Below are 26447 nucleotides of genomic sequence, written 5' to 3'. Positions count from 1 at the left end.
TACCCCCCCCCCCCCCTCTCCTCCCCCAAAATAAATAAACCTTGCATTTTCTACTAGCACTGCTGATAACTTCTTTATTTAGGTAAAATGTACTTACTATGATTGTGATATGTGGTTATCTTACCTAGTTATCTTAAGATGGATGCATTAACTGTAAGTCGCTCTGGATAATTGTTTTCTAAATTACTAAAATGTCAATCTTTCAGGGATTTTTTTGTATTGCTTGTTAAACAAAATCGCTTACTCTAAAAAACTCTAAAATAATATTTCCCTTTTCTTTTTTTGAGCATCCAATATCTATTATTCATATTAATAAGTCTTTTTTTATCAAGGATGCCAATAATTATGGGTCAGATTGTATATTAATATGTATATGTGAATAGTGTGTAAATATTAATGTATAATTGTAACACATATTCACACACAAAAATCATAACACAGTGCGCGTGTACAGACACACACGCTAACACGCACACACAATATTTGTGAAATGGGCAAAGGGTGATCTGTTCATGTCCTGTATTTGGCTACCTATTTAATTTATTTATTTAACCTTTATTTAACTAGGCAAGTCAGTTAAGAACAACTACTTATTTACAATGACGCCCTACCCTGGCCAAACCCTAACCCGAACCCATTGTGTGCCGCCCTATGGGACTCCCAATCACAGCCGTTTGTGATACAGCCTGGAATCGAACCAGGGTCTGTAGTGATACCTCCAACACTGAGGTGCAGTGCCTTAGACCGCTGCGCCACTCGGGAGCCCAACTGCCGACCAAACTTCTTGGATCTGTATCAGGACCTTATTTGGCTGCATACAGTACATGCATGATCAGAGAAATGTTTTTCTGTAGATAATTCACAGAGGATGTTAACATATTCAATTGGTTTCCGAGGGTCTTACAGACATACAGATAGAAGGGAAGACATTATGTGAGTCCCATTAGACCAGCACCAGTAACTCAACTATTTATCAGGTTGCTGCTTTTTGAACTGATACCAAAATCATAAACAAATGAATTCCCCTCTTGATTGACATCCACAGCAATTTGACTCACAACAGTATGTCATTCTGAATAACCTGTACATTGACAAAATCAATGTAAATACAAATGCTGTACTGTCAGGACAGTGAGAAGTGTCAGGGTTAGAGGAGGTGGCTACTACCTATTACGTGTCCCTGGTTACTAGTTACCACCACGTCACCTGGAGATGAATTAATTAATGTCAGGGCAACCAGGAGACATCCCTGGGCCCAGTAGGGGAGATGAGAAGATGTCAAGGGATGGGTAGAGCAAGGGAGGAGAGGAGATACAGGGTGAATAATAGAAAGGGAGAGTAAGCGAGCCAGCAAAGATAAGACAGAGAGAGGTAGATTAGATGTTTACTGTACGTGGTGGACAGAAAAGGAGGAAGATATGTATTATGGCTAAGTGAGAACTTTGGTACAGAGCCGTGATCCGAGGGGTGTGTGACTGTGTGTGTGAGGAGGTAAGTCTTCCTTATCTTCTGCCTACACTACATAGTGATGAAGTGTCAGTGAGTTTCACTCCCATGGTGTTTTGATATCAACTGACATACATAGATAAAGTAGCAATATATTAATACACAGGCTATCATAACCGTTATCTGACACCATAAAGTAGGCCTATGTATTATTTTGTTGGGCTTTCAAACTATGGCAACATTTATTTAAGTTAATCGCAGGATTTGCTGTGATTAATCGCGGTTAATCACAAATTCTGCACTTTTTTATTTAACAAGGCAAGTCAGTTAAGAACAAATTCTTATTTACAATGACGGCCTAGGAACAGTGGGTTAACTGCCTTGTTCTGGGGCCGAAGGGCAGATTTTTACCTTGTCAGCTCGGGGATTCGATTTTTCGGTTACTGGCCCAACGCTCTAACCACTAGGCTACCTGCCACCCCGACATGCTCAAATTAAGCTGTAGTTTAAGATCTTTCATACAAAAAACATTACAAGAATATTGTTGTCTTAATTTTGTCTAAAGTAACGGTTAGCTAAATTAGGTAAATTGAGAAAGCACACTTTAACCTCAATCTTATTTTTACATTGCATTGTTATTTTTAGTTGCGTAGATCAGTGGTTCCCAACATTTTTGGGTACTGTACCCTAAAACACTTTGACCTGCCTGTAGTACCCCCTCATGCTTGTGCGACCGGAGTGATTCATAGATTCATAGGTGTAAATTTGACAAAATGTGGGTTTAGGCACCCAGTGAAGTTTGGCAGACTTGTTTTCAATGTCAGGGAAGTAGGAGTTGAACTCACTGTTGAGTTTGGATAAATGTGAGCGTACTATTTGCACCATAGGAGCACTGTAAAAGGTTTGGTGTCATGCTGCTGGAAACAACTTTTTAGCCCCATCTTCACAGTTCCTCTCCCAGAGTTTGATCTTCTTCATGAATCCACAGACTTTGCCATGCATGTTTAGAATGTGTGTCTTTACCAGGGGCGCAACTTTCACTAGGGACATTATGAAATTGCATTTTTGTCCTCCCCAGTTTTATCATTGGAATGTGATACAAAACGAGGCCACGGTGTGCTTTAGGACCATGCGGATGCCTCCGAGCGGTCGGATAGGCTGTTTGGAGTGTTTATCTGACTAGATCAAAAAAAAATCTTGATATATATTATGTCTCCCTCACTTCCCCCTCGTCTTTACCTCACAGAGTTAGATTCAGGTTGTTCAGTTTGCTTAACACATCAGCAAGATAGACAAGGAGGACACCCCAGTCTGTGTTCCACAAGGGGTGTGAGTGCTCAGACAGAAAATCACTTACTTCAGCACACAGCCAAAAAGCCTCTGTTGCGATTTCCCTCGGTAGAGACAACGGTTGTCGTCGCTATGAAGCAGTAGCTGCTGGTGCACAGTCCCACTGTCATCACAGAGGCTTTCAAACATTCGGTGATTCAGAGGCCTGGGAATGAATCACTTTCACTGCATCATTCAAAACATCATACATCTCATAACTCATTATCTTGCTGGCCAATGCCTCTCTGTGAACGATACAGTGGGATTTGCCTTCTTTGTGTGGCCAATTAACGTTAATAATTTCCCTCTCCCAGGCATTGACGCAGCACGATCCCGTGCCCACACGAACACAGGATTTCAAATCCAGATTGTGCTCTGTGAAAAAACTGTCAATGACGTTAAACACAGCCCCAACTGTACTTCTCCCCGTTAGCTTCTTGCAGAACAGAATGTGCTCATTCATTACCGAAATGTATCTGTATCACAAAAACGAAATCAACTGGGCTTCCCCATTGACATCAGTCGATTTGTCCAACTGCAGAAAAAAAGCTTCTTTTTTTCCCCCACCAATTGATCAACAATATCAATGCCCATGTCATAGATCCCTACGGCACACTGTGTTATTTGACAACTGTAACGTCTTCAGTGCATCTACTTCTGTCTTACCATTCGTAGTTTCTGTCAGGATAACAGCAGCAGGCATTATAGCCCTTGGAGCAAAGGATCACGAGCACTTGGCGCGAGCAGAGGATCAAACGTTGAGCCAACCGGCAGGCAGGAAGAGGCCAGTAAAGTCAAAAAGTAGGCCTAAAAATATAAAATAACTACATATTTCACACCAGTGACCGCAGTAAATTTTTACCTGCGTAATAACATTTTAAGAAATGTAATATATATTTTTGGTAATATTTTTCCCCCCAAAATGTCTTCTTCCAAATACCCCATGGGGACTGCCCACCTACCCCTAAGGGGACGCGTACTCCCGGTTGGGAAACACTGGCAAAGATTATGTATTTGGTATGTTTTCAATGTATTTTGAATGCTTTCAGAAAATTTGATTACCGGTAATAATGATTTTTAAAAATGCATGTACTAAAATTACCAAAACGTAACATGAGTTAACTGATTAACTCTGACAGCCCTAATGTTTTGCCATTCTGTGTCATTTGTGTCTGTGCATGTCTAGGAGTTGGAACAAGTCATTAGAATTATTATCAACCAAATTACACAGAGAAATGTTGACCAAATTTGTGTGGAATATCTATTGAGGTTATTGAACAAAATCAAAGCTATAACTTCATTACTTTGATCTTATTACATGTACAGCTAGATCAATTCCAGTTGTAAATGTGTTTCTTACCATCTCTGCTCCTGTGGCCCAATACAAAATAGATCCCTACTGCTAGGCAACAGCTCTCTTGAGTCAGGCTTGCCTTGCTCTGTCCCGTGTGAGTGGAGGGTTGGGACTAGAATAGCACTGTTTATGAAAGTACACTGTGATCTTAATGAGGTAAACACATAAACGCCTGAGGAAATATCAAATGAGTACAACACAGTGGGTATACTCCTTTGCCATAATGTATGCTACACTTGAATTGCATATTTTGGTTCATTGGCCCTATTATGCAGCAGTTAGAGATTAGATCATTGGCAGTTTGCTTGAAACAAATCTATATTTCACTAGTCAACTATCAGTGGAATTCAAACTCAGTAGGCCTGAGGCTGTTCTTCTGCATTGTATGAACTTCGCGTTGGTGTTAGCGCAACACCATTATAATGTTACCTAGCCTGCAGCAAGAAATACCTCAAACACAACGAGAGAGAGAGAGAGAGAGAGAGAGAGAGAGAGAGAGAGAGAGAGAGAGAGAGAGAGAGAGAGAGAGAGAGAGAGAGAGAATGTGTGTGTGTGTGTAGGCCCCAGTAATTGTCATGCAGGTGATAGAGGACCCAAAAGCGACTTAACAGAAACAGAGTTTATTCAAATCCAAACAGGGAGTAACAGAAATCCTCTAGTCTGTAGAGGGGAATAACAAGAGAAGCGGCCACAGACTGCAGGTCGCTTCGGGTAGGCGCAGGCCGTAGTAGACAGAGACACCTGCTCACACGCAGCATCTGATGAAGGCAAAAAACACGACAGGACAGGGCGAAACACAATCACAGCATGGTGAATACAAAACAAGGAACCGACGGGACAGGAACGGAACACAAAGGAATAAATAGGGACTCTAATCAGGGGAAAGGATCGGGAACAGGTGTGGGAAGACTAAATGATGATTAGGGGAATAGGAACAGCTGGGAGCAGGAACGGAACGATAGAGAGAGGAGAGAGAGGGAGGGGGAGAGAGAGGGATAGAAAAAGGGAACGAACCTAATAAGACCAGCAGGGGGAAACGAACAGAAGGAAAAGCAAAATGACAAGATGATATAAGACAAAACATGACAGTACCCCCCACTCACCGAGCGCCTCCTGGCGCTCTCGAGGAGGAACACTGGCGGCAACGGAGGAAATCATAGATCAAACGGTCCAGCACGTCCCGAGAAAGAACCCAACTCCTCTCCTCAGGACCGTAACGAAAAACGATAAAAAGGGAAACTAGGGTACTACTCTAAAAAAAAAATGAGAACTAGGGACAGACTGAGACACAGCAAGGGCAGGAACAAGAACAGGAGAGATGCGATGGCAGGGAACAGACTGAGACCCAGCAAGACCAGGAGCAGAAGCAGAAAAAAATTACCAGACTTCTTCTGCGCGCAGTCTGAACACGCAGCCACGAAACGGCGCGTGTCACGCTCCTGAGTCGGCCACCAAAAGCGCTGGCGAATAGACGCAAGAGTGCCTCGAACACCGGGATGACCAGCTAACTTGGCAGAGTGAGCCCACTGAAGAACAGCCAGACGAGTGGAAACAGGAACGAAAAGGAGGTTACTAGGACAAGCGCGCGGCGACGCAGTGTGCGTGAGTGCTTGCTTAACCTGTCTTTCAATTCCCCAGACTGTCAACCCGACAACACGCCCATAAGGAAGAATCCCCTCGAGATCAGTAGAAGCCACAGAAGAACTAAACAGACGGGATAAGGCATCAGGCTTGGTGTTCTTGCTACCCGGACGGTAAGAAATCACAAACTCGAAACGAGCGAAAAACAACGCCCAACGAGCTTGACGGGCATTAAGTCGTTTGGCAGAACGGATGTACTCAAGGTTCTTATGGTCTGTCCAAACGACAAAAGGAACGGTCGCCCCCTCCAACCACTGTCGCCATTCGCCTAGGGCTAAGCGGATGGCGAGCAGTTCACGGTTACCCACATCATAGTTGCGCTCAGATGGCGACAGGCGATGAGAAAAATAAGCGCAAGGATGAACCTTATCGTCAGACTGGATGCGCTGGGATAGAATGGCTCCCACGCCTACCTCTGAAGCGTCAACCTCGACAATGAATTGTCTAGTGACGTCAGGAGTAACGAGGATAGGAGCGGACGTAAAACGTTCTTTTAGAAGATCAAAAGCTCCCTGGGCGGAACCGGACCACTTAAAACACGTCTTGACAGAAGTAAGAGCTGTGAGAGGGGCAGCAACTTGACCGAAATTACGAATGAAACGCCGATAGAAATTAGCGAAACCTAAAAGCGCTGCAACTCGACACGTGACCTTGGAACGGGCCAATCACTGACAGCTTGGACCTTAGCGGAATCCATCTGAATGCCTTCAGCGGAAATAACGGAACCGAGAAAAGTAACGGAGGAGACATGAAAAGAGCACTTCTCAGCCTTTACGTAGAGACAATTCTCTAAAAGGCGCTGTAGAACACGTCGAACGTGCTGAACATGAATCTCGAGTGACGGAGAAAAAATCAGGATATCGTCAAGATAGACAAAAACAAAAATGTTCAGCATGTCTCTCAGAACATCATTAACTAATGCCTGAAAAACAGCTGGCGCATTGGCGAGACCGAACGGCAGAACCCGGTACTCAAAATGCCCTAACGGAGTGTTAAACGCCGTTTTCCACTCGTCCCCCTCTCTGATGCGCACGAGATGGTAAGCGTTACGAAGGTCCAACTTAGTAAAGCACCTGGCTCCCTGCAGAATCTCGAAGGCTGATGACATAAGGGGAAGCGGATAACGATTCTTAACCGTTATGTCATTCAGCCCTCGATAATCCACGCAGGGGCGCAGAGTACCGTCCTTCTTCTTAACAAAAGAACCCCGCCCCGGCCGGAGAAGAAGAAGGCACTATGGTACCGGCGTCAAGAGACACAGACAAATAATCCTCGAGAGCCTTACGTTCGGGAGCCGACAGAGAGTATAGTCTACCTCGAGGAGGAGTGGTCCCCGGAAGGAGATCAATACTACAATCATACGACCGGTGAGGAGGAAGGGAGTTGGCTCGGGACCGACTGAAGACCGTGCGCAGATCATGATATTCCTCCGGCACTCCTGTCAAATCGCCAGGTTCCTCCTGGGAAGTAGGGACAGAAGAAACGGGAGGGATGGCAGACATTAAACACTTCACATGACAAGAAACGTTCCAGGATAGGATAGAATTACTAGACCAATTAATAGAAGGATTATGACATACTAGCCAGGGATGACCCAAAACAACAGGTGTAAACGGTGAACGGAAAATCAAAAAAGAAATAGTCTCACTGTGGTTACCAGATACTGTGAGGGTTAAAGGTAGTGTCTCAAATCTGATACTGGGAAGATGACTACCATCTAAGGCAAACATGGGCGTAGGCTTGTCTAACGGTCTGAAAGGAATGTTATGTTTCCGAACCCATGCTTCGTCCATGAAACAACCCTCAGCCCCAGAGTCAATCAAGGCACTGCATGTAGCACCCGAACCGGTCCAGCGTAGATGGACCGACATAGTAGTACAAGATCTAGATGAAGAGACCAGAGTAGTAGCGCTCACCAGTAGCCCTCCGCTTACTGATGGGCTCTGGCCTCTTACTGGACATGAATTAACAAAATGTCCAGCAACTCCGCAATAGAGGCACAGGCGGTTGGTGATCCTCCGTTCCCTCTCCTTAGTCGAGATGCGAATCCCTCCCAGCTGCATGGGCTCAGTCTCAAAGCCAGAGGAGGGAGATGGTTGCGATGCGGAGCAGGGAAACACCGTTGATGCGAGCTCTCTTCCACGAGCCCGGTGACGAAGATCTACCCGTCGTTCTATGCGGATGGCGAGAGCAATCAAAGAGTCCACATCTGAAGGAACCTCCCGGGAGAGAATCTCATCCTTAACCACTGCGTGGAGTCCCTCCAGAAAACGAGCGAGCAGCGCCGGCTCGTTCCACTCACTAGAGGCAGCAAGAGTGCGAAACTCAATAGAATAATCCGTTATGGACCGTTCACCTTGGCATAAGGAAGCCAGGGCCCTAGAAGCCTCCCTACCAAAAACTGAACGGTCAAAAACCCGAATCATCTCCTCTTTAAAGTTCTGGAACTTGTTAGAGCAATCAGCCCTTGCCTCCCAGATAGCTGTGCCCCATTCTCGAGCCCGGCCAGTAAGGAGTGAAATGACGTAAGCAACCCGAGCTCTCTCTCTAGAGTATGTGTTGGGTTGGAGAGAGAACACAATCTCACACTGCGTGAGAAAGGAGCGGCACTCAGTGGGCTGCCCGGAGTAGCAAGGTGGGTTATTAACCCTAGGTTCTGGAGGCTCGGCAGGCCAGGAAGTAACAGGTGGCACGAGACGTAGACTCTGGAACTGTCCAGAGAGGTCGGAAACCTGAGCGGCCAGGTTCTCCACGGCATGGCGAGCAGCAGACAATTCCTGCTCGTGTCTGCCGAGCATGGCTCCTTGGATCTCGACGGCAGTGTAACGAGCGTCTGAAGTCGCTGGGTCCATTACTTGGTCGGTTCCTTCTGTCATGCAGGTGATAGAGGACCCAAAAGCGACTTAACAGAAACAGAGTTTATTCAAATCCAAACAGGGAGTAACAGAAATCCTCTAGTCTGTAGAGGGGAATAACAAGAGAAGCGGCCACAGACTGCAGGTCGCTTCGGGTAGGCGCAGGCCGTAGTAGACAGAGACACCTGCTCACACGCAGCATCTGATGAAGGCAAAAAAACACGACAGGACAGGGCGAAACACAATCACAGCATGGTGAATACAAAACAAGGAACCGACGGGACAGGAACGGAACACAAAGGAATAAATAGGGACTCTAATCAGGGGAAAGGATCGGGAACAGGTGTGGGAAGACTAAATGATGATTAGGGGAATAGGAACAGCTGGGAGCAGGAACGGAACGATAGAGAGAGGAGAGAGAGGGAGGGGGAGAGAGAGGGATAGAAAAAGGGAACGAACCTAATAAGACCAGCAGGGGGAAACGAACAGAAGGAAAAGCAAAATGACAAGATGATATAAGACAAAACATGACAGTAATCACTTCCATCCACAGCTCCTGTCCTCCTTTGTTTCTCTACTTTCACTTTTCCGCCATTTACATTTTTTTTTTTTTTTTACCTTTATTTAACCAGGCAAGTCAGTTAAGAACAAATTCTTATTTTCAATGACGACCTAGGAACAGTGGGTTAACTGCCTGTTCAGGGGCAGAACGACAGATTTGTACCTTGTCAGCTCGGGGGGTTTGAACTTGCAACCTATTTCCTCAGCTCCCCACTGCTAGGGACTAAGGGGCAGGCTTTACATCGATTTAACATTTTAACCCCATATAGGCGCATTTGATTTTCTCTATGTTACACACATACTGAAACAGGATGAAATGGCCTATACTATAGGAACACGTATACTGTACATGTAAGAATATAATCAATATTTGATCATATTATATCTCCCTCCAGGTTCTGCAGACATACAAGAGAACATCTAACAGTCCCTACAGCAGTCTAACCCTGAACCCCCACTCCCCCTTCCACTCCCATTCCCACCTCCATCTCAACCTCTCACTCACCATGGCTGAGCCGCCGGAACCAGTGCTCTTCCAGGGGCACCCAGTCTCAGCAGCCACCCCCAGCCTGGGGGAGTCCACAGATGTGGAGTGTCCCATCTGCTACCAGGAGTACAACCAGAGCAACAAGTGTCCTCGCATGCTGGAGTGCCTCCATGTCTTTTGCACCGAGTGCCTCCATAGGATCCAGCTGTCCCCGTATCCAACTGACCCCTCGGACCCCCAGAGCCCTCCCAGTCCTGCCATCTCCTGCCCCCTTTGCCGCCACCCCACCACGCTGGAGACAGGTGACCCCCTCACCTTGCCCTGCAACTCCCGTATCCTGGCCCAGCTGCCGCCCATGGCCTTCCGCATGCCCACATCGGTGACCACCCGACTGGCCACAGTCACTCAGAGTGTGGTCCTCTCCCTGGAGGCCAGCAGGGATTCTCGCTTCATCATCCTGCCCACAGTGAGCCTCCGGGTGGAGCAGATGCACCCCAGCGATAGGCCCCACAGCGGTGGAGGACTGGTTGATGAGGTGGAGGTGCTGCAGCACCACAGTAGGACCCTGGTATGTGTGCAGCTGCTAGTCGTGGTCTTCTGGGTGTTGTTTGGGGTGACCTGCATAGTGGCGGTAGTGTTCGGGCCAAGCTTCTTCTGCAAATGAGGGGAGGATGAACACTTTTACATGAATCCTTTCTTCTTTCCTCGATGACTTTCTAAAGTAAGGAAATGTGTATTGTCAAAATATTTGAATGTGGCCTCGATCCAGAATGAACTATAGGCCTATCTCAAACAGCCTTGAAACTGTAAAATACAAATATGCTTACAAGATCAAAGTTGATGTATACCGCCTCATAATCAGATTTAGTTTATGTAAGTAGCGCTAATGTTTTTCAGAAAATTCTGTATACAGCTCTGTGTTCTGCTATGCACTGATTTAGAGTTCCCTCTAGTGGTGTAATATAGGCCGTTCTCAACTGTGAAGATGGGCATTAATGGAGTTTTTATTATTACATTGTACTACAGTCCTTGGCTATTTATTAAAAGCATTTCATATCTGTTTCATGTTTTGACTTCCACATGTGTGTGTGTGTGTTTAGCATAACGGTTATCATCATCAAGATGAATTATGTTGTGGAATAAAATTCCTGGAATATTTCTACAGCCCATTGGATACAGACAGACCGTGGCACGTTGAGCGAAAACGTAAAGGGAGCATACCTGACGTCATACGCCGCGTTGGCTTGTAATAGTCGAGAGAAAAGTTTTAGACCCCCCCTTATGTTTTTGTTGGGGGAGAAATTGTGGGTAGCGGATCTTGTGAATGTAGCGTGTGCGTGGTTTTTAACCCCTTCGCCGTTAGGGAATTATATATTTTTCTTTGGGGGATATAAACTAAGGCGATATGTTCGTGATATAAGTAGATGTTAAACTTTTTTATTAGTTCTGGCCAGGGCAAACTCACTGCTGGCTGGTGTTGTAAGAGCACTTCTCCTCACCCCCTTCTCCCGTTAGCATAGCTAGTGTTAGCTAACTAGCTACCTTTCTCTTCCACAATTTGTGTGGTACAGCTGAAAAAAAGTTGCTGCTGAAATGGCGGAAACCAAAATAATATACCACATCGACGAGGAGGAGACGCCGTATTTGGTGAAGATTCAGATTCCTGCCGAAAATATCACTTTGTTGGATTTTAAACAGGTCTTGAACAAGCCCAACTACAAATTCTTCTTTAAGTCTATGGACCAGGACTTCGGGTAAGTGAGAGCCAGTGATGCATGATTGTGCGGTGTCGTGTTGTGGGTTTCAGGCAAATTATGATAATTAAAAAAACAACCCAGTAGTTGATTAGATACATTGTTGCAAAGTCTATCTTTGACAATACTCACAAAGACACAAAGGGTGAACTGTTGCTACACTTTATTAACGTTAGTTACAATAGTTAAGTTAACTGGTAACCATTTAACTGGATCAACTTGCATGATCCAATGTTGCAAATGAAAGGTGTCATTTAGTAACTATGTTTACAGATTTAAATGCGAATATGGATAAAACTGCATTAAAAAACATGCGCATTTTCCCACCAGATATGTTTTTATCAAATTGACCTGTTGCAGCAGATTAAAGGCTGTGCGTGATGACATTGTGCACATAAAAATTCAATGGTGTGCAATTCGGGGCGTTCCTGCCCCACCCCCTCGAGCATCCATATAGTTACTTCATGACCCCTCCCCCGGTTCAAAAGGGAAATAAAACTGGCGTTTTTTGTGCTGGCACCCGGAGTTTGCCTTGCTTGACAGCTGGTCGCTACCGCCTGCCGAACCCCTGCCATTACTGTTGTTAACAGAACTCCGGGAAAACAGTGCCTGCCAGGTGGGGGCTAAGGACACGTTGTCACCCCGCCTTCCGCTAGCACAGCTGGTGAGAGGTTGGGGGATACACCGTGTGCTAGCTATCTTGTTAAATAGCGACACCGTGTGCTCGTTAGCTATGTCGCAGTGTCACTCGCATGCTGTGCACTGGAGAAATCGGAGGGCTGCAGCGAAACTGTGTGTTAGCGAACTCGCTAGCTTGCTAGTTAGGGACACCGTGTGTTAATTAGCTAACGAGCACACAGTGTCGCCTCCCGCCTGTTGTGTACTGGACTAGTTGGCTAAGCTTGCACACAATGGCCTTCGCTCCCGCCTGCCGAACACCTGCCCTCGACATCGTTGACAGAAATGCAGGGACGAAGGACACTGTTTACCGGTGTACGGCTAGCCAGCAGCTGTTGTCGGCCCCACCCCTTCTATGGGGTTTATTGGTGGCTGGCATCCAACGTTATTGTGCGTTAATAACACCACCTACTGTACTGGAACTCCCCCGCATCTTAAAAATGGTTCAATGGAATTATAAATAGGTGTTCCTGCAGATGCTGGAATGCCCACATGCAGGAACGCACTGAATTGCAGGTCGCAATTGCACTTTTCTCAATGTCCCATGTAACAAATACAAATAAATACACATTAAATGGGTTTCCATTGCATTTTCAACTCTACTGATGGTTTTCTCAAACATTTCAAATCAAATTACACATGGCTAGCAGATGTTAATGCAACTGTAGTGAAATGCTTGTGCTTCTAGTTCTGACAGTGCAGCAATATCTAACAAGTAATCTAACAAATCCATAACAACTACCTAATACACACAAATCTAAATGGATGGAATAAGAATATGTACATGTAAAAATATATGGATGAGCGATGACCAAGCGGCATGAGCAAAATGCAATAGCTGGTATAAAAGAGTGTATATACATATGAGATGAGTAGTTTAAGATATGTAAACATAATTAAAGTTGCATTATTTAAAGTGAACAATGATTCAAGTCTGTATATAGGCAGAAGCCTCTCTGTGTTAGTGATGGCTGTTTAACAGTCTGATGGCCTTGAGAGCTGTTTTTCAGTCTCTCAGTCCCAGCATTGATGCACCTGTACTGACCTCACCTTCTGGATGGTAGCGGGGTGAACAGGTAGTGGCTCGGGTGGTTGTTATCATTGATCGTTTTGGCCTTCCTGTGACATCGGGTGCTGTAGGTGTCCTGGAGGGCAGGTAGTTTGCCCCGGTGATGCGTTGTGCAGACCACACCAACCTCTGGAGAGCCCTGCGATTGAGGGCGGATCAGTTGCCGTACCAGGGGGCGATAGAGCCAGACAAGATGCTCTCAATTGTGCATCTGTAAAAGTTTGAGGGTTTTAGGTGACGAGCCATATTTCTGCAGCCTCCTGAGGTTGAAGAGGCATTGTTGCGCCTTCTTCACCACACTGTCTGTGTAGGTGGACCATTTCAGTTTATCCGTGATGTGTACGCCAAGGAACATAAAACGTTCTCCTTTCTCCACTGCTGTCCCGTTGATAGGGGGTTCTCCCTCTGCTGTTTCCTGAAGTCAACGATCATCTCCTTCATTTTGTTGATGTTGAGTGAGAGGTTGTTTTCTGACACCACACGCAGTGCCCTCACCTCCTCCCTGTAGGCTGTCTCGTTGTTGTTGGTAATCAAGCCCACTACTGTTGTCGTCTGCAATCTTGATGATTGAGCTGGAGGCGTGCATGGCCACGCAGTCATAGGAGTACAGGAGGGGGCTTAGCACGCACCATTATGGGGCCCCAGTGTTGAGGATCAGTGAAGTGGAGATGTTGTTTCCTACCCTCAGCACCTGGGGGTGGCCCATCACCTGGGGGTTGGCCCGTCCAGGACTCAATTGCACAAGGTGGGTTTGAGACTCAGGGCCTTAAGCTTAATGATGAGCTTGGAGGGTACTATGGTGTTGAATGCTGAGCTGTACTCAATGAACAGCCTTCTTACATGGGTATTCCTCTTGTCGAGATGGGATAGGGCAGTGTGGTGATAGTCTCTCAAAGCACATCATGATGACAGAAGTGAGTGCTACGTCATTTAGTTCAGTTACCTTTGTCTTTTTGGGTACAGGAACAATTGTGGCCATCTTGAAGCATGTAGGGACAGCAGACTGGGATAGGGAATGATTGAATATGTACGTAAACACACCAGCCAGCTGGTCTGCGCATGCTCTGAGGATGCGGCTAGGGATGCCGTCTGGGGACAGCAGCCCTGCGAGGGTTGACACATTTAAATGTCTTACTCACGTCGGCCACGGAGAAGGAGAGGGGGGCCCGCAGTCCTTGGTAGTGGGCAGTGTCGTTGGCATTGTATTATCCTTAAAGCAGGCAAAGGTGTTTAGTTTGTCTGGAAGCAAGACGTCGGTGTCCGTGACTTGGCTGGTTTTCTTTTTGTAGTCCGTAATTGCATGTGGACCCTGCCAAATACATCTCGTGTCTGAGCCATTGAATTGAGACTTCACTTTGTCCCTAATAATGACATTTCGCTTGTTTGATTGCCTTACGGAGGGAATAAGTACACTGTTTATGTTCGGCCATATTCCCAGTCATCTTTCCATGGTTAAATGCGATGATTCGCGCTTTCATGTTTGTGCGAATGCCGCCATCTATCCAAGATTTCTGGTTAGGGTAGGTTTTAATAGTCAAAGGGTACAACATCTTCAATGCACTTCCTTATAAACTCACTCACCGAATCAGCTTATAAATCAATGTTATTCTCTGAGGCTGCCCGGAACATTTCCCAGTCTCAGCGATCAAAACAATCTTGAGGAGTGGATTCCGATTGGTCAGACTATCATTGAATGGTTCTTGTCACGGGTACATCCTGTTTGAGTTTCTGCCTATAGGACGGTAGGAGCAAAATTAAGTTGTGGTCGGATTTGCCAAAGGGAGAGCAGGGGAGGGCCTTGTATGCATCAAGGAAGTTAGAGCAGCAGTGGTCCAGTGTATTTCCCATGCGAATGATACAAAAAATGTGCTGATAGAATTTAGGTATTTATTTGTTCTCAAATTTGCTTTGTTAAAATCCCCAGCTACAATAAATTCATCCTCGGGATAAATGGTTTCCAGTTTATATAAAGTCCGGTGAAGTTCCTTGAGGGCTGTTGTGGTATACACTTGAGGGGATATACGTGGCTGTGACGATAACCGATGAGAATTCTCTTGGGATATAATATGGTCTGCATTTGGTTGTATGGAATTCTAGGTCAGGTGAACAAAAGTACCTGAGTTCCTGTATGTTGTTACGATTACACAGAGTCATTAATCATGAAGCCTTCACCCTCGCCCTTCTTCTTCCCAGAGAGATGTTTATTTCTGTCGGTGCAATGCATGAAGAAACCCGGTAGCTGTACCGACTCTGACAACATATCCAGAGAGAGCCATGTTTCCATGAAACAGAGAACATTACAATCTCTGATGTCTCTCTGGAGGGCAACATATGCCCTAATTGTCTACCTCGTTGTCTAGAGACTGGACATTTGCGAGTAATATACTCGGAAACGGTGGGTGGTGTGCATGCCTTCGAAGTCTGACCAGGAGGCTGCTCCGTCTAACTCTTCTGCAGCAACGTTGTTTTGGGTCGGCCTTTTTCATTAGATTTAAATACCTGGTTCGTGATCAAAACAAAGGATCCGCTTCCTTTATAACATGTTTGTGTTATATAGCGAGTGTGCCCACTCTAGTATTGGCACATGCGCTCTAGCCAACCGCTCGTAGATATACAGTGCAGGCATAGCCTACATGAGATTATTATGGACAGAAGAGCAAGATTTTTTTGATTTGTCAAACGGCATTTGATCATGTCACCAGAATAAGACCCTCAATATTTATTAGAAAGGAGCATCATGTTCATCACCTTACACTTTCAACACCCTGTGAAGTTCATCATAGCTTATTTAATCTGTAGCCTAATAAACGGCATGCTTTCCCTGACTTCGATATGATGGTTATTATTACATGTGCATAAAAAGGGTTTCCAGCGACATTTTATCGCATAATTAATTACTTTTCCAGACCCAAAATGATTCCACCTTGTCTAGTGTATTTTGTTTTGTCGACATTTGGAAAGTTGACTTAAAAATGTTCTGTTTCTGTCAGGTCTGTTGTGGTATTTTTTTTATCCAACATGTACTTTACTCACACCAAAAGGTTGGATGGAAACCTGGTTAGTGGTCAGTAACCAGGTTTCCATCCAACCTTTTGGTGTGAGTAAAGTACATGTTGGATAAAAAAAAAATACCACAACAGACCTGACGGAAACAGAACATTTGTCTGTAAACTATATATACCCTAGACAAGGTGGGATCTTTTTGTGTCTGTAAAATGTAATTATGGGAGAAATGTAGCTGGAAATGCTTTTATATGCATATATGGATGTAATAACCATCATATCGAAGTAAAATTGGAGTAACATGTTGTGTAGTCCTCCCACTACGACTTGGATAAAGCCTGCCGTTAACTTCACAGGGTGTCCCTTTCCAATAATTATCTGGTGGCATATTATTATTGATGTTGGGCAAATATTGTTGCTATTCTGTCCATAATAATCTCATGCAGGCTATACCTGCGCTATCTGCGAGCTGTTGGCTAGAGTTCACATGCCAAAACCAGAGTTGGCAAATTTGCTACTTAACGCAACATTTTCTGTGCCAAAACCATCAGTAGAGTTGAAAATGTGATGGAAACCCGTTTTACTTATTATTTTTTATTGGGTACATGGGATAACACATTTTATGTGTACTACGTCTGCACGCACAGACTTATCCGCAACAAGTGCATTTGATGGAAACGCATCTCTGGTGGGAAAATGTGCATATTTTATTTATGTAGATTTTAGAATATTCGCGTGAAAATCTGTCGCCAATTAGTTACAAAATTGGCTAGTGGGAGAAAATAAGTGTCGTGAGAAGGGGGAAACGCTTGAGTTGATCTAATGCAGTGGTTCTTAACCTGGGTTCGATCGGTGAGTCATTCTCAGGGGTTCGGCGGAGGTCAAGACAAACATCCGACTCATATGATTCGTGATGACACGCCCCGCTTGGTCATCATTGGCTGCAGGTGATCACGCTACATCGCTTGGCCTATCTGTGCTGCAAGGAATTTGGTGCGCTCAGTAGTCGACTTGTGACTGTCGTGATGGTACGTCTTGTGATTTCCTACTTAATATTTTAATCCCTTCATACTTACTATGTCGAGCAAAAAAAGAAAGTGGTCGGACGAATATGTACAATATGGATTCACATGTATAACGGAACGTGATGGGAGTCAGCATCCTACCTGCATGATTTGCAATGCCAAGTTGAGTAATTCTATTCTACCACCGGCAAAAAGAAGAGAATACTTCCTTAAGCTGCATGGAGATGGAAAATACAAGAACACCATGCTCGCTGAATTCAAGGTGGAGAGAGACAGATTCGATGAAAAGGCTACTCTGCCTGTTCTCGGCTTTGTACCCATCAACAAACCGATCCTCACAGCATCGTACGAAGTTGCTTACCTGATCGCAAAGCAGGGCAAACCACACACCATTGGTGAAACACTCATAAAACCAGCTGTGTTGAAGATGGCGAATATCATGCTGGGAAAAGAGGCTGAAGTTAAGTTATCCCAAATTCCTCTTTCAAATGACACCATCAGCGACAGAATAGAGGACATGAGCAAAGACATCTTGGCTCAAGTAGTTGCTGATCTGATTTCAAGCCCGGCAAAATTCAGCCTTCAACTCGACGAGGCCACAGACAATTTCAATCTAAGCCAGCTTGCTGTATTCGTGCGCTATGTAAAAGACTGCGTGATAAAGGAATATTTTTTTATTTTGTAAGCCTCTTACAACAACAACTAAGGCAGCCGATGTGAAGAAACTTGTGGATGACTTCTTCAAAGACGACAATCTTTCGTAGGATATGGTTTCTGCAGTTTGTTCGAACGGAGCTCCAGTCATGCTGGAAGAAAGTCTGGTTTTGGTGCACTAGTGAAAGCCGATGCACCACACATTGTTACGCATTGTATTCTGCACAGGCATGCGTTGGCAACAAAAACCTTGCCTCCAAAACTGGTAGAAGTATTCAAAATTGTAGTGGAATGCGTGAACTATGTGCGAACTAGTGCTCTGAGGCACCGCATCTTCAGTGAGCTGTGTGAAGGAATGGGCTCTGAATTCGATGTACTTCTGTACCATTCTAACGTTCGGTGGTTATCCCGGGGACAGGTGCTGAATCGTGTTTTTGCCGTGCGTGTGGAATTAGCCCTGTTTTTGCAAGAGCACCAACATTGTCATGCAGATTGCGTCAAAAATTCTGATTTCATTCTCATTTTAGCGTACATGGCCGATATCTTCGCAGCTCTCAATCATCTCAATCAAAAGATGCAGGGTGGTGGTGTCAACATCATCGAAGCGGAGGAAAACTTGAAGGCTTTTCAAAAAAAGCTACCGTTATGGAAACGACGAACAGAGAACGGGGCGGCAGCGTAGCCTAGTGGTTAGAGCGTTGGACTAGTTACCAGAAGGTTGCGAGTTCAAACCCCCGAGCTGACAAGGTACAAATCTGTCGTTCTGCCCCTGAACAGGCAGTTAACCCAATGTTCCCAGGCCGTCATTGAAAATAAGAATGTGTTCTTAACTCACTTGCCTGGTTAAATAAAGGTAAAACTTTTTTATTTTTTTTATTTTTATTTTATTTTTTACTTCGCAAACTTTCCCCTTGGACGACTGTGTAAGTAAGATCGAAGATGTATCTGGAATCGGAGACATTTCTGTACCCGCGGAACTGAAGCAAGCAATTGCCACGCACTTAGATGAGCTTGCAAAGTCTCTCGACGGATACTTCCCTACAAGAGAGTCCTTTTCGAGGATGCTGGACATAAAAGCGAAGAAAAGAAACAGACTTCGTTGCGAAAATGACATGAGTGGCACTTGCCAAGGTGAAGCCGCACATTTCTGAACTGGTCTCTGAAAGGCAACAGCAGAAGTCACACTGATTTGCAGTAAATATTCATTATTTTGTTTTTGTGTGAAAATCATGTTTTGATGATTTTGTTGAACACAGTGATGTTTAACACAGTGATGTTTAACACAGTGATGTTCATTTTGTGATGTTCATTTTGTGCACCAGTTAATATATACATATACATATGTTTTTAATTTGAACAAAATAATATTTTATTTTTCCAATTAAGAAGGGTTCGGTACCTCCAAGGTTAAGAACCACTGATCTAATGTTTGGAATGGGGATTTGTGATTTTATCTTTAGTTAATGCAACAAGGTGACACATTTGGTTGGCCTGTTAGGCTATTATAATAGTATTTAATTGAATTCAACAAGCACAATGTCCCATAACGTTACCCAATTTTGTGTATGACTGTCACCTATCAAAGAGGTAGGGGATGTGGGGGGTCAATGACTGCACAAAGAAAGCCAAACCATCTCTATATCCATCATACCCCTCCTGATCTCTCATAGCTAAGACCAGGCAAACATACTAGTGTCCAAATATGGGTCAAAGCATAACTTCCGGCATAAATACTGTCTTTACATTGGACACCACAATGAAGAAAAACCCTTCTCACCCCGGCTGTTCTCATCACTAATTCCCATCTCTCTCTCTCTGTGAGCTTGTGAAATCCTCAGCTTTTCTTCCCTTTTGGGAACTGGACCAAGTTATTGTCTCCCCTAACACCCTAGCTTGGCTGGCTGCAACCCCTGTATACCTCCCTTTCTCCTCTCTCTCCTTCTTTTCTCCCATTTAAATCCTCCAGACTGAAAGAGCTGTCTGCTCTCACAATTAATCTTTCTTTGGTGGCTGCCTGTCAGTTGTGCATTTCCCTAGGTTGAATGGAATGCATGTTTGTGGTGGAGTTTGACTGATGAGACCTCGGGCTTCTGTTAAACTCATTACTTGCATTTAAACTGCTGAAGTTTTGTAAAGTTAGTAAAACATACTTTGATGTCTCTCTCGGATGTTACTGAACGCGAAACTAAGACACTGTGTTATGTTATTAAAACGGGCACTAAAACAATCAAATGCTCCTGCTTTATTAGTGGGGCTCCGGCACAGCGGTCTAAGGCACTGCATCTCAGTGACGTTACTACAGACCCTGATTTGATTCCAGGCTGTATTGCAACCGGCCGTGATTGAGTGGCGCACAATTGGTCCAGCGCCGTTAGGGTTCGGCCGGTGTTGGCCCTCATTGTAAATAAGAATTTATTAACTGACTTGCCTAGTTAAATAAAGGTTAAATCCATTTTTAAAAATGTGAGTTGTAGTCAAGCCGTTGGAAGTGTCTGACTCCTGGGTTCGTTAGACCTAAGCCTACTTCTATCACAACCGCAACATTTTGAAACATCTCAAGAGAGTCAGTTACAAGTAGGCTACATTTAAACCCAGCTCAAAGGAGTCAGCTGCCCAATCAAAACAGAGCTCATCAGCCTGAGGCCTCAGTAAAGTAACTAAAGCATTGGTGTTTGTGTGTTTGCCTGTTCTGTTTGTGTTTTGTTTCCTGGAGTGCGAGCCAGCTGTCAGACAGGCTGTGTGTGGCAGTCAGAGCAGAGCTGAGCAGTGTCGAACAGAGCAGACCAGATCAGGGACCAGGGGTTGGACAGAGGCCATTTGCTTGGTGTCTGGCCGTGGCAGAATCAACAGGAAGAGAGTGGGGTGGGGAGCAGGGGGAGAGGGGTCGGGGTAGTGGAAGTGAATGGTGGTTTTGGGTGTGCTGTGTGAGAGATTAGTAGATGGGAGAGCAAAACGTGTGTTTGCTTGGGATGTGCGAGGCAAAGAAGTAACGGCTAGGAGGGAGTTGCTGGGCAAAAATGTCAGGTTTTAGGATTCCAAGGGGATTCTGAATTTCCAAGATGTGTTTGAGACATTTAAGTGAGTTGGTGAAATAGTTTGTGGTGAGGTCATTTTGTTTGGAATGGTGAGGTATGCAGACTATTACCCTGTTAGGGATAGAATGTTGCATCTGTCCCTTTCTGGATGCAATCTGAGTCTGCCCTCTTAGCAAGAAAGAACAGGATAGACCGAGGGCAAGAGAAAGAGGGCAACTGAAAGGATTGAAAGGGACTGAGAGCGAGAGATGAGAAAGAGGGCACGATAGGGGGTAAAGACGGGTTCTCACATTCACCCACTCCAGCACTATCACACAAGGCCCGCCTCCAGCCTGTGACATGCCTCCCCGGTGCCCACAACAATCTGTCCCTGTGCTGCTTACACTCAAAACAACAGCTGCTCACACTCACCCACAAAACCAACCCTCAACAGCTGCTTACAAAACCCCAGAGTGGGGCAGAGCTGACCATACTACACCCCCCCCCCCCTCCACACACACACACACACACACACACACTGGCCAACCAAACCACACACACAAAACATCAGGCGTAGAGGCAAATAAAGATGAAAAAGCTTAGCTGTAAGTCTTTAGGCAGTCAGTTAAACGTTTCCTCTACATAGTACCCATGTCACGCTCAGGTCCTAAGTACTGCAGTAATAACATAGTGGCTCAGACAGACACGTATTACACAGCAGACTCTGTCTCACTGACGTTGCTTAAGTGGATTTGGGAAACGAACGCAGCGGCGTCCTCGTGTTGCTCTTTACGTCGGTCTCTGCGTACAGTATGTGTTTTGTCTCTGTTTTCACTTAGCCTCTTTTTTTCTCTTTTTTAAGGGTGGTGAAGGAAGAGATCTCAGACGACAGTGCCAAGCTTCCCTGCTTCAACGGACGAGTGGTGTCATGGGTAAGGGCAAACTGGTTGAGGTAGACAGTCCACAGCTTTCTTGGACCAGTGAAAGGGCAGCAGTAGAAGGGAGACAGAGGGGGAATTCCTGAATCCCTCCAAACTATTTTTCCAGGACCGAATTGTAAAAGTCAAGTTCCCAAGTCGGAACAATACTGCTGAGTTGGACCTAGCAGTTCAAATGTATCATAAACTGCTCAAAGTGAGCTTTGAACCAGAGCCAGAGATGTAGGCTACAGACTCTGGCAAACTCTGTCTGAGTTTCAGAGTTTAAAACAATCTCCACATTGGCGTCAAGTTCCAAGACCATTACATGATCTTCTAAGAATGCCAATTAGAACGTTATTGTCATGGAACGTTTTGTGCCAACATGGCGGCCATTTCTCTACCGACCTCTGTGGCTATGGCCCTGCTTTAACTACTAAAAGGGCACGGACAAAAACCCACTATCATGAACACCTTGGTCTGTGAATGTAACTACGTCCTCAAATGTCCTCACTTATGATCATATTACCTACCCTAAAGAACATGCAGGATATGAGTCCTGCAGACAAAACATTGTGACTTGTCCCGGTTGGGAGGAAAACATCTGCCAAGTGCATATGAAGGAGAAGAAAGGAGAGAGAGCGGGATTAAAAGGGTTGGACAAAGAGAGGAGGCCATAGGGACTGACACAAGATAGGATGGAGGGTCCCAGAGGGATGACTGCTCTATAGTCAAACAGCCATTTAGAAGAACAAGGGAAGGAAGAGAGCTTAAAGAAAAGAAAGGGGGGGGGGTGTTCTGTGGCACTGTGTCTGACACCTTAGAGGGGATATTCGATCAAAACTGCAAACTGGTTTTCAGGGGAAGGTTCAGGACAGAACTGTATCCATGAAACTAGAACACATTTGAATGGATGCTTTGTTCAGTCTCCTTTGTCATAGAGAAATTGAAATGTATAGAAACCCAGAATCTTTGTTGAAAGACAGTTTGTTGGCTTTTTAGCCCCTCTCCAGGCAGACTGGTCTGTGTAGGAGTATGTTGGGTCTGTAGGGAGTAGGTAATTGGATGCCTTGCGCAAGGTCAGGGATTAGCAACTGGCGGCCCGTTGAAGGCCCTTTGAGGAGAAAACAAAGTTAACAACCTAAAAAATTGACTGACAACTGAAACTAAAATAATAATTCCTCTTCTTCCACCTGTTTTATTTTAATTTGTACATTTTTATATCATCCCCTTTCAACTCCTTTTCCCCTCTTTCCCTCCTCTGTCCACCCCTTCCAAATCTCTGTCCCTCCCGCTCTCCTCAGTTGGTTTCATCAGACACGCCAGGAGCAGCAGAGCCAGTACCACCAGTCCTTCCTCCACCCCCAGCAGAAGTCCGGCCCCCGCCCTCACCCCCTCCTCCTCTCCCACCCCCACCTGTCGAGAGGACCGGGGGCATCGGTGACTCCAGACCCCCATCGTTCCAGTATGAGCGCACACCCTCTCCCACAGTCCCAAATAATCAGTGTGCTACTCTAATGTATCTCGTACTGTATCTAACGTATTCTATGACAGAATACCTCAGTCACTCCAGCTATCATGTTACCTACTGTTAAATACAACGGCCCATTTGAACATGATCTGTGCCTGTGCCGCCTATTGACAGTAAGCACCTGGTCTGGGAACAGGTTCTAGTTACTGTCTGTCTAGGTTATAATACATTGCAAACCTGGGTTCAGATAGTATTTAAAATCATTAGCTGCACTATATAGAGTTTTCCTGGTGCAATGGGACCAGTGGAATGCCCCCAAAAGTACAAACCCGCCCATCTAGCACTCAAGGCAGACTAAAGTAATTGCTCAAAGTTCTTGAAAATTAAGATTTCAAATACTATTTGAACCCAGTTGTGACATACAGTACCTCTACTAGGCTTAATCCATTGCTTCCTATTCATACACATTGTCCTCATAGGTCGTAATGCGATCTGTGTTGTGGCCTATATTATTAGACATTAGGTGTGCGCTGCTATTTGTGTTTTATTAATAATGTGTTTTCCAGAGCTTTCCTTACTTTAACCCTCTCCCCTATGCAGTCCCAATGCAGCAGGCAGTGTGGAGAACCTGGATGACCAGACAGAAACAGAGTCTGTGGTGTCCTTCAGGAGAGAGAGACCCAGACACAGGGAGGCCATGGAGCAACATGGTGAGCACTCTGCACCGCCTGCTCTTTGTCACATGATGGTTTCCACTAGATAGAACAGCCACAAAGTCAAAATGGCTAATAGAACAGCCACAAAGTCAAAATGGCTAATAGAACGGCCACAAAGTCAAAATGGCTAATAGAACGGCCACAAAGTCAAAATGGCTAAATCATATAAATTCCTGAAAACAAGCTTGTTATTTTTGGTCCTAATTTAAGTTTAGGCATAAGGTTAGTAGTGTGGTTAAGGTTTAAAATCTCATTTAAAAAAAATATACACTTTTTAAATATGCAGGGTTTAGGACTTTGAGGCTGTGGTAACTATTGACAAACCATGATGGAACGGCACTGTAATGGAACATTTTACAATGGAAAATGACAAAGAGCGTTTCTTATTGGGCAATGTCAGGCTTCCCGTTTCAAAATGTTTTGTCTACTGAACGCAACCCTTTCTAGTGGTAATAGCAATTGACATTGATAACATGAATAAACATGAAATCCATAGATAACCCTCTATCTCTCTTACTCTTCTCCCCCTGCTCTCCCATCTGTCACTCCCTTGATCTCTGGTGCGTCAGGGCCTAGGATGAACGGCCAGAGCCGCATGGAGCGCCACCTAGCGGGCTATGAGAGCGCTACCACGGTGATGAGCAGCGAGCTGGACACCACCAGTTTCTGTGACTCTGAGGATGACGACACCATGAGCCGGTTCAGCAGCTCCACAGAGCAGAGCACTGCGTCCAGGCTGCTCAAACGCCACCGCAGGCGCAAGAAACAGCGCCCGCCCAGGCTCGAAAGGGTAATGAATTCTTCCTCCCTCTCTACCTCCCTCTCTTAAGTTTGCGACATAGACCTTTTAAGTCAGAAATGTCCCATTCTGCGTTGGAATTGATTGCGTTTTCCCTGTTCTTGTCCCAGGCGTCGTCGTTCAGCAGCGTGACTGACTCCACCATGTCTCTAAACATCATCACCGTCACGCTCAACATGGGTCAGTAACGTTTCGCCGTCTGTTCCCCGACACCACTCCCCTTCTCATGTCTTCCACCCATCTCTCTGACCCTCTCTTTGACTGTCGAGCTTTTTCACTCGTTATTGTAGACCACCTAACCAGTACTATGCGTGTCCATTTTTGGAAAAACCTCCAGTCGTTCTGGAAATAGCCGGGTGAAACCTGCCTGTTCTTTGCAATAGCTCACGTTCTGTGAAGTGTAACGGAACTTAAGCGCTCAGTCTGCTTTACCAGGCTATAGACATCCTCCCCTCCACATTTCTGCCCTGTGACCTGAACTCCATGTCTCACTACCACTTCCTCCCCTCTCTCCTCCTGTCACATCTCTATCCTTCTCTCTTTTTTTTTCACCAACTCTTACCACCACCTCTGAGGTTCTTTATCTCAGGGAACTTTCTTCCTAAAAGTTTGAGATGAAATAACCGATATCCTCTTCCCTCCCACAGAGAAGTATAACTTCCTAGGCATCAGCATCGTGGGCCAGAGTAACGAGAGAGGGGATGGGGGCATCTATATCGGTTCCATCATGAAGGGAGGGGCGGTGGCTGCCGACGGACGCATCGAACCCGGGGACATGCTCCTTCAGGTGTGTGTGTGTGTGTGTGTGTGTGTGTGTGTGTGTGTGTGTGTGTGTGTGTGTGTGTGTGTGTGTGTGTGTGTGTGTGACTGACCGGGGTAACTAGATATTCTCGAGTTGGACCGTTCATATCTACGGACTCTCTTTCTCCCCAAGGTGAACGACATCAACTTTGAGAACATGAGCAACGACGACGCGGTGCGCGTGCTGAGGGAGATCGTGCACAAACCGGGGTGCGTTTCAGACCTAAGGACATCAGTACATTTACACGGTCCAGCCCTTTTGCCTGCGCTCAATGGGGAAATGCCAGTTGACACGCGATGATGACCTGACCTTCTGTCTCTCCCTCAGGCCCATCATCCTGACAGTGGCTAAGTGCTGGGACCCGTCACCTCAGGGCTACTTCACCCTCCCCCGCAGTGAGTAGCAGCCTGCACGCCTCATCTCTACCACAGAGTTGTACAGCTACTCTTGTCTCTATGATCTTTGACACTGAGTGTACATAACATTAGGATCACCTTCCTAATATTGAGTTGCACACCTTTTTGCCCTCGGAACATTCTACATTTCTCGGGGTGTGGACTCCGCAAGGTGTCGAAAGCGTTCCACAGGGATGCTGGCTCATGTTGACTCCAATGCTTCCCACAGTTGTCAAGTTGGCTGGATGTCCTTTGGGTGATTGACCATTCTTGTTGCACACATGAAACTGTTGAGCATGAAAAACCCAGCAGAGTTGCAGTTCTGACACACTCAAACCGGTGTGCCTGGCACTTAAATATTTTCTTGTCCCATCACCCTCTGAATGGTGCACATACACAATCCCTGTCTCAATTGTCTCCAGGATTAAAATTCATTCTTTAACCTGTTTCATCCCCTTAATGTACACTGATTGAGGA

General features: G+C 45.4%; 2 protein-coding genes across 2 annotated transcripts in view; both read left to right on the top strand.

Moving 5' to 3' along the window:
* The first annotated feature begins 1299 nt into the window (after positions 1 to 1299).
* LOC124013627 (E3 ubiquitin-protein ligase RNF182-like) lies at positions 1300 to 10734 on the top strand. Its single transcript, XM_046327964.1, has 2 exons — positions 1300 to 1491; positions 9582 to 10734. Exon 2 carries the CDS (start codon positions 9693 to 9695, stop codon positions 10335 to 10337), a length of 645 nt encoding a protein of 214 aa, XP_046183920.1. The 5' UTR covers positions 1300 to 1491; positions 9582 to 9692; the 3' UTR covers positions 10338 to 10734.
* Positions 10735 to 10931: 197 nt separating this feature from the next.
* The window catches only part of LOC124014234 (segment polarity protein dishevelled homolog DVL-2-like), a 22421-nt gene continuing 6905 nt past the window's right edge, over positions 10932 to 26447 (top strand). The window contains exons 1-9 of the mRNA XM_046329036.1: positions 10932 to 11427; positions 21733 to 21802; positions 23092 to 23252; positions 23859 to 23968; positions 24544 to 24764; positions 24884 to 24953; positions 25421 to 25560; positions 25708 to 25784; positions 25903 to 25970. Coding sequence (XP_046184992.1) covers positions 11267 to 11427; positions 21733 to 21802; positions 23092 to 23252; positions 23859 to 23968; positions 24544 to 24764; positions 24884 to 24953; positions 25421 to 25560; positions 25708 to 25784; positions 25903 to 25970 — 1078 coding nt within the window. The 5' untranslated portion in view covers positions 10932 to 11266. The remainder of the gene's footprint in view (positions 11428 to 21732; positions 21803 to 23091; positions 23253 to 23858; positions 23969 to 24543; positions 24765 to 24883; positions 24954 to 25420; positions 25561 to 25707; positions 25785 to 25902; positions 25971 to 26447) is intronic.

This window comes from Oncorhynchus gorbuscha, linkage group LG25 (assembly GCF_021184085.1).
Source record: "Oncorhynchus gorbuscha isolate QuinsamMale2020 ecotype Even-year linkage group LG25, OgorEven_v1.0, whole genome shotgun sequence".
NCBI classification, from domain to species: Eukaryota; Metazoa; Chordata; class Actinopteri; order Salmoniformes; family Salmonidae; genus Oncorhynchus; species Oncorhynchus gorbuscha.
This window is presented reverse-complemented; position numbering and strand designations above follow the sequence as displayed.